General features: G+C 41.9%; 1 protein-coding gene across 1 annotated transcript in view; it reads left to right on the plus strand.

Annotated features, from left to right (window-relative positions):
- PPP1R12B (protein phosphatase 1 regulatory subunit 12B) overlaps positions 1-11,201 on the plus strand; it is a gene marked incomplete in the record, with an annotated part of 227,306 nt that overhangs the window by 106,805 nt on the left and 109,300 nt on the right. The window contains 1 exon segment of the mRNA XM_006159146.2: positions 8,697-8,787. Within this exon segment, the coding sequence (XP_006159208.2) occupies positions 8,697-8,787 (91 nt within the window).

The following is an 11,201-nucleotide window of genomic DNA, read 5'->3' on the forward strand; positions in this document are numbered from 1 at the left end:
ACCGTTCAGTCCTGTCTGCGGCTGGCAGGCAGTGGGCACACAGCCTTGCCCACTCGTCATGTGTTGTCTATAGCCGTGTTGGCACTACAGCCCCTGCAAAGCTGAAGACATTTATTATCTGGCCCTTCATGGAAAAAAGCGTGCTCACCTGCCACCTGCAAATGCAACCCTGTTGACGCTTGGAACCAGATAATTCTTTGCTATTGCAAAAGAAAAACAAAAATTATTTGGGGCCAGCCTTAAAGCTCAGTGATTAAGGGAGCTGGATCCTCCATGGCCAGCTACAGCGCATATCCTGGCCCCCACAGCTTGAAAAACATACCAAAACACACCAGTATGTGTGCATATGTGCCCCAAATCCTCACAGAATGGAGAAATGGGAGGAAAAGGATTGTGGTAGGACCAGGCCCTATTTGGGGTCTTTCTGTCTCTTTCTCTGTCTCTCTCACTCTCTGGCACACACACACCCTCTGGCATTTAAAAAAATTTTTGTTTGGGGGGGGAGCAAAATTTCCTCCTGTTGAGAAGCGCTGGTCTAGAGGATTCAGGAAATGTTTGACTGGCTGAGAGAAATCCCCGCCCGTTTAAAAATTAGCCTGATTGGCGTAGTTTTACTTTGATTCTCTGCCTTAGCTTTAGCTCTGATCTCGCTGTTCAGTGAGAGATGCCAGAATGACACAGGAGCATCTGAATACGTTGTCCTAAACTGTGAAATCAGGTCCTATCTTGATATGAGACACATACTCGATCTAGAATTCTCCTTGATCCGTAGCTAGCTAATCAAGTGGAGCAGTACTCACATTCTTCCTCTATCTAGGTTTAAACCCACTTAGAGCAGATCTGAAATTTGTCCCTGCTGTCTGTCTGTCATATGTTTCCTTTCTTTGTCTTCACCATTCTTGGCATTTGCCAGCTGGCTAGGCCCGAGTCTCTAGTGAGGCGGTATTTACAGCTCACTTGGATGGATGCAGCAACCAGGATAGCCCAAGGGCAGATGAAATAGTATCCAAACGAGAATGCTGCCTCTCTCTTGCTCTGTCTTTTCTCACGTGAGGAAGAATTCCTCTCCCCTCCTTCTCTATCAAATGAGAAGTAGTATCGATTGGTTTGGTACAGTGTATAAAATATGCATCTAATGGATCGGTATTTTGGGAACATTAGCAGCATTGGCTCTGCTGAGCCCCAAGATTGTGCCTTCCTCCCCTTTTCTCCTCCCCTTCCTTCTCCTCCTCCTTCCCAGTGGCAGTTTCTTAGCAGAATGCAAGCTGCCTCTGGCTCGCTGGCTAGCAGTGGCAGTACAAGCCTTTTCTAGTTTCCAAGGGAGACCGGTGCTGAGACTGCAGTCTTTCCCAGCAGCCACTCACCTTTCTTGCTGTTCGTCTCCGCGCATCTCTTGACCTTCACTCTGCTATGCAGGCCTGTGCAAGGAGGTAACAGTCTGATTTCTCGGCGCTCTCTATCACAGGGGGCAATGGGAACGTGGGGTGGTGTGGGGTAATACGGTTTATGGAGGCAGCAGGAGAGTATAAATGCTGCCGTTAGGAAAAAGTCACTCCAAAGTGTGCTGTCCGTGAGCTCGCTCCTCTTAGCTGTGTCTACAAAGACCTTAAGATAGCAGCCCCCGCACTACCCCGTACAACTTAGAAAGACCACCTATACACATGGAAGGTTACCGTGATGTTGGCTCTGGGAAGCATAGAAGAAAAACGAGAACTTTGAGAAGAAAATTAAATCAGTTGCTCTTAGCTGGCAAAGAAAAAACCCTGCATTCTTGACAAAATTCTGTTAGGTTTATGTTTATGAGTTGGGTCTGGTTTTCAGGTTTAAGGAGGGAGCCTGACTGTAATGTCTCTTAATTGGATTTTCTGGCCTTCTAGAGTCATGGTATCCAGTCTGGTAAATCAGTAGCCATGTGTGACTACTTAAATGAATTGAAATTAACAATAGAATTCCTTTGTCATAGCAGCTACATTTGAAATGCTCCATATCTGTGTCTGTCTAGTGGCTGCCGTACTGGACTCTACGGCATTCCCACAACCGCACGAGGTTCTCTTGGACAGTACCAGAGAAAGTGATAGATCAAATATAGGAAAGTTAGTATTTGGCCAGAGCAAATGAGTAGGCATTTTAGTGAAAAGACTTATAGGCCATTTGTCTAGAATTAACATAAACATGGATTCACTGTGGTTTAAAGCTAGATGGAACCTTAAAAACTGTAGACTTATCCCCTTGTCTGATTGATGAAAAAACTGAGATCCAAGAGACTAAATGATTCCCTTTAGTCAAACAAGTGGCTTACGACAGAGCTGGAAATAGAACCCAGGTACTGTCCTTCCTGCTGTACTGCAGCGTTAGCCTCCTGTTCCCAGTTAGAAACAGCAAGGAAGACTTGAACTGAAACCTGCCAGAGGGGACCTGGCCAGCTCTAAAGTTAACTGCATCCTCCAGAGGAGAATTGGGTCCTTGGGTATTATTTGACATTTGTAGTTTATACTGACAGCATGCTGTTGGCAACCTCTGGACATATAAAACTCATCCTTTCCCAAGATACAGTGGAGGAATGTTAGGAGATGCTAGGAAAAATCCAATGCAGACATCTTTATTCTTTAATTCCTGTTAGTGTTAAATTTGGAAGAACTGTCTTGTTCTGTATACTTGCATAGCTAGAATACCATTGTGCCGGATGTGGGAGCATTTCCCATTGTAGTATAATGTAAGAGAAGCTACACTTGAAACAGGAGAGCATAGGTAAAGTTCCTTCAGATCTACGACATCGTAACCTTGAGTAACTTAATGTTTCCTTAGGCCTTGATTGAGTCATCTGTTTAAAAAAAGGGAATGATTTGATCAACCTTTACCTGAAGTCTTTGAATGAAATCAAATGTCTGCTTGAAGTCATAGTCTGTAGCCATAGATCTGTGATTTTATTTCTCTAAGTACACCCACCCCTAGCTATCCATATATGCTTCCAGGTTATTAAAACAGTTCTTTCTGGAATCTCTGAAAAAGCTTTGCCTACATATGCTTTCTACATAGGACATAGTCCAAGGAAGACCATTAGATATTCTGTAATTAATGACCGTAGCATCCTGAGCAGTCATTAATAAAAGACATATACTGTAAAAGACATATAAAGTATGTCTATTATTATGTATTTATGTCATAATATACGTATATTAATTATATAATAAAAGACGTATACTGCTGTGTAAGAGATATCTGTAGAAGACAGATACTCAACTTGCTTTCTTCCTTGTTTGGAATGAACATATTCAAGCATCCTTCTCTTAGTAGACTTGAGGTATAGCATTCTACTCTGCATCTCTGTTTTTTAAAATAAGGTGGTAGGAGAGAGAGGGAGGAATTTTTGACAGGGCCTTGCCACATCACGGTCTTCTGCCCAGCCTTTTAGTTGGTCTGTGATCATAGGCGTGCACCACTGCACCCCTAGATCGGTCAGGGAGCCAAACCTGGGCCTCCCACGTGGCACCAGCCTCATGGTAGTGGTGCTCTACCACCTGCTCACTGTAGCTGAGCGAAGGCATAGGACTCTTGAAAGCTGTTTCAGGGATCAGCAGATGGTGTAATAGCTACCTCACTGGACTCCCACATAGACAACTGTGGTTTCAGTCCCAGATCCGATGGCTTTAAACCCACGCTGGGCACATATATGTGCATGCCCAAAATCCTGAGAGGAGAAGGGATTGTGGCATGGCCATCCCCCGTGGTGGGATTTCTCGCTTTCTATTTCTCTGTCTCTCCATCGAGCGCATGCACCCTGTAGCAAAAATCTCTCTCTCTTTTTTTTTTTTTTTTTTAAAAAAAAAAGCTATTTCAAAACCCAGTTACTGAGCCAGCCCGTTAGCAGTGGTTAAGTGCCCTGCATTGGAAGCTGGATCCCACATGGCCAACTGCTATTTGAATCTCAGCTCTGACAGCTTGAAAAATTTGTCAGACATATGTTCACGTGTGCCCCAAATCCCGATGCGTGGTAGAAACGTAGGAAAGGAATTACGACATGACTGCATCCTCTCTCCACCTTATTTTTTCCTCTGGAGAGAATACACATCCTCTAGCAATAAAAAAAAATAATAAAAAAAAAAAAATTAAATCTCTTGTTGGATTCTAAACAAAAATTCCATTTTTTCATCATTCTAGGGTAAACAGCTTTGTCCTTTACTTGGAAATCATGGTTACCCTTCTTTCATTATCTTCTACTTGGTTTTTACTTATTTTAATTTAATTTTTGGTTTGTGTGCAGGAGAGAGACAGAGAGGGAAAATGACAACTCAGTCCCTGGGGGTATGGCCATAACATAATCCCTTCTCCTCCATTCTCCTCTCTGGGTTTTGGGCATGCATGTACATGTGCCCAATGTGCCTTTCAAGCTGCTGGGTCCAGGACTCAAACTGCAGGATCAGCCATGTGGGATCCAGCCACCTTAACTGCCACACTACCTACTGGCCCAGTTTCATCTTACTTATAACCCTATGAACCTTTATGGAGATTATAAAGAGACTTCAAAAAGCTCCTGGAAAAATAGAGTTATAAAACAAGTTTATTTTGGGGCAAAAAAGTTTTGAAATGCATGCATAGTTTTCTCATGGCATATATCTTCCAAGAACTTTTTGAAGGCCCCTTGTGTTTTCAAAGAAGTTATTCATTTCCAGTAAAAAACAATTGAGAATTCTTTTTATTAGATTAGACAGAGTTGGGGGACCAGCAGTTGGTGTAATGGCTATGTCACTGGACTCCCATGTAGTCAACCGTGGTTCAAGTCTTGGACCCAGTGTCTTAAACTCACGCGGTGTGTGTGTGTGTGTGTGTGTGTGTGTGTGTGTGTGTGTATGTCCAAGGTCCCGAGAGGAGAATGGAGGAGAAGGGATTGCAACGTGGCTAGCCTCCCTGGGGGTGATTTCTTGCTTTCTGTCTCTCTGTTTCTGTCTGGCAAGTGCATGCGCCCTATAGCAAAAATCTCTCTCTAAAAAAAAAAAAAAGACTTGACAGAGTGGGTATCATACCACATCTGGCCTTTATTTTCCAGTTTACCACCCATGGGCTGTTAATGTGGTAACGATAACAGCATGAGCGTGTATGTGGTGCTGACGATGGCGGTGAGAGTGAGAGTGGAGCAGCCACGCCATAGCAAGTGCTGACTCTGTGCCCGGTACTGTTCGGAGTGCTTTACTTGGTTTTGCATTTAATCTTCACCACAACCCTATTAGTATATCTGTATATGTCTCAGTTATTGCTGTTAATATCTTCATTGTGTAAGAAATTTAGGTTTAGGACCAGCCCTGTGTTCTAGTGGTTAAAAGAGCCAGATCCTATGCCCAACCGTGGTTTCAGTCCCTGCCCTGGTGACTTGAAAAACATTCCAGGCATGTGTGCATCTTTACCCCAAATCCCAATAGCATAGAAAATGGAGGAGAAGGGATTATGGTGTGCTATATTCCATTGGGATACTTTCTCCTCTTTCTCTGTCTCTATAAGACTTTCAGTAGTCTCATGGGAAGACTCTCTGTCATCTGAGACCACGAAGGACTACATCCTAAGGGCTTACCAGAAAAAGACCAGCCTTTGCAAAGACTAAATCCTAGTTTCCTTTCAGTTTAATCTCAAAGTGGATTAAGGTCATTTGCCTTAGCCCTCTGGTTCTCAAAGGGTGGTCTGCCTATCAGCATTATCATCTGAGAACTGATTAGAATAAAAGTTTTCAGACCCCTCAACCAGACCTGCTAAATCAGGACCTCTGGAGATATGACAGGGCCTGACAGTTTGTTCTTCCCAAGCCCACAGTGATTGTGATGCGAGTGAAAGTTTGAGAACCACTTTCTTAGCCTGCCTGCCAGAGGCAAAGAATATCTTCTCTAAAGGATAACCAAAAGTTATCACTAAACTTCGTCACCAAAAATGTCTGACATTAGGGCTAGCTGGTGGGCATGATGGTTAAAGTACTGATTCCACATGGCCAACTTCGTGGTTCAAGTCCTGGATCCAGCAGCTTGAAAAACACAGCTGCATGTGTGTGCCCAAAATCCCAAGAGAAGAATGGAGGAAAAGAGATTGTGGATTCTGACTACCACCCTGGGGTGGGAAGAGTGGAAGGTAGGCCCAGCCATGGTGCTGCAGGCAGTAGGGGTTCTACTGCACAATGCTGCAGGCCAGATGAGAAGGCTCTGGCCTAGCACCCTGCGTCTGCCTGAACATGCTGAGCACCCCCCAGGCATGTCCATGATCCTGAAAGATCATGGTGTAAAGACCCTGTGTGTGTGTGTGTGTTGTCTCTCAGGAAATAAACTAAAAAAAAAAAAAAAAACTACTCAAGATAGACTAATGTATTTCAACATGACAGAATATGTAAAGTCTATTAACATGTTTTAGATTCCACATTAAAACTCACTGCCAGTTGTTTAGTGTCGTATCAAAGACTATCCAGAGTTTTTTGCGAAAACTATTACAGCACTCCTTGCTTTTCCAGTAATGTATCTTGTGTGCAGCTAGTCTTCTTGAATGTTGACCAAAACAATATTTGGATTACAGCAGCAGGTATGAAAATTCCACTATCTTCTGTTAAGCCAGTGTTGAAGGACATTTACAAACATGTAAAGTGATGAGATTCTTACTGAATTTTTTTTTGTTATGGATGAAACGATTTTTTTTCGGGACCAGCAATTGGCGTAATGGCTATGTCGCTGGACTCTCATGTAGTCGACTGCAGTTCGAGTCCCTGACCCAGTGGCTTAAACTCATGCCAGGCATGTGTGCATGCATGCCTAAGATCCTGAGAGGAGAAGAGAGGAGAAGTGATTGTGGTATGGCCATCCCCCTTTGGGGGTAGTTTCTCGCTTTCTGTCTCTCTCTCTCTCTGTCTTTCTGGTGAAATCTAATCTAGCAAAATCCTCGCCCCCTCCCCCCGCCAAAAAAAAAGAAAGAAAGAAAAAAATGGTTATTTTTCATAAAACATTATTAATGTTAACATGTCCTAGGGCTAATTTTTTTTTTTTAATTCACCATAGGGCACATGCGCTCATTGGAAAGAGGAGGAAGAGAGTGAGAAAACATGCCCCCCAGGGAGATGGCCATGCCACAGTCCTGCCACAAAGGCAGGAACAGGGTGGACACCTACTATTACCACTCTTTTTCTATCTCTTCTTGGAACTTTAGGGACACACACACACACACACACTCACACACACTCACACTCACACACACACAACCACATTGAAAACAATGTGGTTTTCAAGCTGCTGGATCCAGGACTTGAACTGCACAGTCAACCATGTGAGATCCATCTGTCTTTAATTTCCATGCTACCAGCTGGCCCAGGCTATTATTTTTAAATGAATTAATAAATACGTGGGGTTTTTTTTATTTCTCAGTTTTTAAGTTAAATATTGATAATATTGATCTATTCCCACATAAACAAAATCTCTTCAAGGTTCTCAATATGAGTAAAATTTATAGGTTTTGAGACACCCCAAATAATATTTGAGAACCACTGCTATAGATATTCATGTGATAATTAAAATGTGATTTAAATTATCTTATGCCACTACATGTGTAATATAAAGTAGAAAATTCCTTAAAAAAAAAAAAAAAAAAGACTACCAGGACTGGCAGGTGGCATGGTGGTTAAGGTGCTGGTCTCCCACATGGCCAGCCACATTTTAAGTCCCAGACCTGGCAGTTTGCCTTCTCACTTTGCTTCTCTCTTTTTGTCTCTCTCTGGTCAAATTATAAGATAGAAATGAATAAAATAATTCCTAAAAATTACTGAAACAGAATATGAATAAATTGAAATTTTTATTTGAAATCTTTCCATGAAGAACATTATAAACCCAGAATGCTTTACCAATGAACTCTCCTAGTCATTTAAGCAGAAAATACCTAAATCCTTGCAGAAAATAGACAAACTTAGAACACCCTAACTCACATAACCTTAATCACAAAGCTGGCTAGGATGCCACAAGAAAAAAGGTACATGCTAATTTCTTTCATGAAAATGGATACAGAAATCCTAAACTAAATGTTTTATGTAAAAAGTAAATTTATATAGAAAGGCATATCTTGACCAAGTTGAGCTTGTCCCAAGAATTTAATATTGTTTTATATTCAAAAGTTATTCAATGTGACTGATTCATGTTAACAAAAGAAAAGCAAAAAACGCTAATCCCAACATGTAGGGGAGAAAAGAATATGATAAATTCAACACACACTAATGATTTAAAATAGCAAAAAACTCTCTTAGGCTACTTCCTATAGGAATGGAAGGGAATTGCTTTAATATGATGAACGATCTATACAGAAATCTTACAGTAGAAAATCACACTTGATAAAATGCTGAAAGTGTTCTCTCTAAAGGTAGGAACAGGGCGTGGATACCTACTATCACCACTCCTTTCCAACTGGTTTTAGAGGCTCTAGCAAGAGCATTAGGGTAAACAAAGAAATTAAAATTGCAAGGACAGAGAAAGAAGAACTGGAAATTTCATTTTACAGATGACATCCTGCGTGAACACAAATACATTTACAAATAATGTCTTGAGTTCTGTCATTTTTACTGATGGCTGATAGCATTCCTCTTTTTTACTTTGCTTGAGGTCCTTCTTAGTGTAGAAATCTCCTTGGAAGCGCCTTGTCATTCCTCGAGTCCACGTACAAAGGTGAAGCTTCTGCTCTTACTTCCCCCACAGGTCCTATCTAACTCCGGTACGGGATGAGGAAGCAGAGTCTTTACGGAAAGCACGCTCTAGACAAGCTCGGCAGACTCGAAGGTCTACTCAAGTGAGTGTGACTTTTTTATGGCTTCAGTCTATCTTCCTTTCCATCGGAGGTACAATTTAAAAATACTAAAGTGAGGGGCCAGTGGGTGGTGTGGTGGCTAAGGGCGCTGGACTCCCACATGGCCATCTGCAGTTCAAGTTCCAGACCTGGGGGCTCTCTTTCTCACTTTCTCTCTCTCTCTTGCTCTCTTCCTTCCTGGTCAAAATTAAAATAACTAAATGAAATAAATAAAGTTAAATAAATCAATTCTTTAAAAAAAAAAAACTAAAACGAGTACCTACTCCAACCACCATGTTAAAAGGTTTCACTGCACAAAGTCACGTGACTTCATAGCCATGTCTACTGCCTCTAGTCTCTATTCACCCCTACTCCGAGCAGGGTATCTCCTTTACTTCATAAGTTCCCCTCGTGCTTAGCACCTTAGGAACCCCTAAGGGAAAACATTTTGACAGTTCCTCAAATGTTAAACATGGACTTTGCCTTTGGCCCTGGGGTTCTACCCTAAGGTATGTTCTTAAGAGGAATGGAAACATGTTCATTATAAAAAAACTTGTATATTAGATGTTCATAACAGCATGATTCACAATAATTAAAAAATAGAAGTAACCCAGATGCCCATGAAATAATGAAAGTATAAACAAAATGTGATATATTTATTCTACAGTGAGAAATGAGGTGTCTTCAGAAAGGTCATGGAAAATGTCTAGTATGAAAAAACTGCATAGATTTCAAAATCTTTTACACTACAAAAATAAATTCATATTTTAACACCATTTTCCATGAACTTTTTGGAATTCCTTTGTGTTATTTGGTATAAAAAGGAGTGAAGTCCTGTAAATGTTAACATGGGTGAATCTTGAAAAAAATTATGCTAAGTAAAAAAAGCTAGCCACAAAAAATGCCATACATTAGATGATTCTTACGTGAAAAGACAAATGCAGAGAGACGGATTAGTAGCAGGGGCACCGGGGTGGTGGGAGGATGGAAGTGAGCATGGGGAGCTTTAGGGGTGACCAAATTCTGAAATTAAACAGTGGTGATAGTGACAGAATTCTGTGAATATACTAAAAGTCATGGATCTCTTTACTCTGAAGGGAGAATCTTATGATACATGGATTATATTTCAGTGAAGATGTTACAGGAAAAAGAAGAAGAAAAAAGAAGAATTTCTAAGGGAGCCATTGAAGAAGTTGAAGAAAGAGTATGAGATAGCCTACATTCTATTTTGTAAAAATCACCGTGCAGAGAATTTATGAGAACATTGGGTAGAAGTATGTCTGCTAAGCCTGGAAGCAATACTGGCTATAAGGCTGTTAGTAGTAGTCCAGACTGAAAATGAACTCAGCTTATAAGGACGAAGAGAGTGGAGAGAAGACTAGAAGTAGAGTTAAGAAGGCAGAGAAAGATGAGCCCATGAAGCAGAATGAAAAGGGGCAGCCAGAGAGGTAAAGAAGAAAACCAGAAGGTAATAGTGGCATGGAAGTGATAGAAGTGAATGAAAAGTGCCCAGTGAAAAGCAGACATTTGGGACCAATATGTGGCATAGCGGTTAAGGTGCTGGATTCCCACATGATAGACCATGGTTTGAGTTCTGGACGCAGTGACTTGAAACACAATGCCGGGCACATGTGGGTGCATGCCCATAACCCCAAGAGGAGAATGGAGGAGATGGGATTGCAGCCTGACCATCCCCCTGGGGGGGGGGGGGGTGATTTCTCACTTTTTGTCTCTCTGTCTCTCTCTGTCTCTCTGCCAAACACATGCGCCCTAAAGCAAGAACAAACAAAATCTCAAAAAGAAAAAGAAAGAAAAGTAGAGGTTTAACGGTTTGAATTGCTCCAGAAGTCAAGTAGAAAAACTGATGCTTGGAAAAGGGACATTATACTTAGCAACAGAAAGATCGTTTTTGTCTTCTCTCACCCTCCCAAAGTAGGTCAAATAGTCTTCCTTTATTTTTGTTTGATGATTTTTGCCTCTTTCCCCTATTAGGATGTAATTTCCATGAAGATCAAGACTGACTACAGTTGTCTCTCAGTGTCTGATGCCCACAGATACCAAACTGCATGGATACTCTAGTCCCTCATATAAAATGGCATAGTATAAAACCTATGCATATCCTCCTGTATACTTTAAACATGTGTGGCCAGCCCCATACTGCACCATTTAAACCTTGTGTTTAAGGGAGCTGGACCCCACATGGTGGACCATGATTCAAATCCTGACCCTGTGGCCTCAAAATCATGCCAGGCTTGGGACCAGCAGTTAGTGTAATGGCTATGTCGCTGGACTCCCATGTAGTCGACCGTGGTTTGCATCCCAGACCCGATGGCTTAAACTCACGCCAGGCATGTGTGCGTGCATGCCCAAGATCCTACGAGGAGAAGGGATTGCGGCGTGGCCATCCCCCCGGGGGG

The sequence above is a fragment of the Tupaia chinensis genome, unplaced genomic scaffold (assembly GCF_000334495.1).
Source record: "Tupaia chinensis unplaced genomic scaffold, TupChi_1.0 Scaffold000627_1, whole genome shotgun sequence".
Classification (NCBI taxonomy): Eukaryota; Metazoa; Chordata; class Mammalia; order Scandentia; family Tupaiidae; genus Tupaia; species Tupaia belangeri.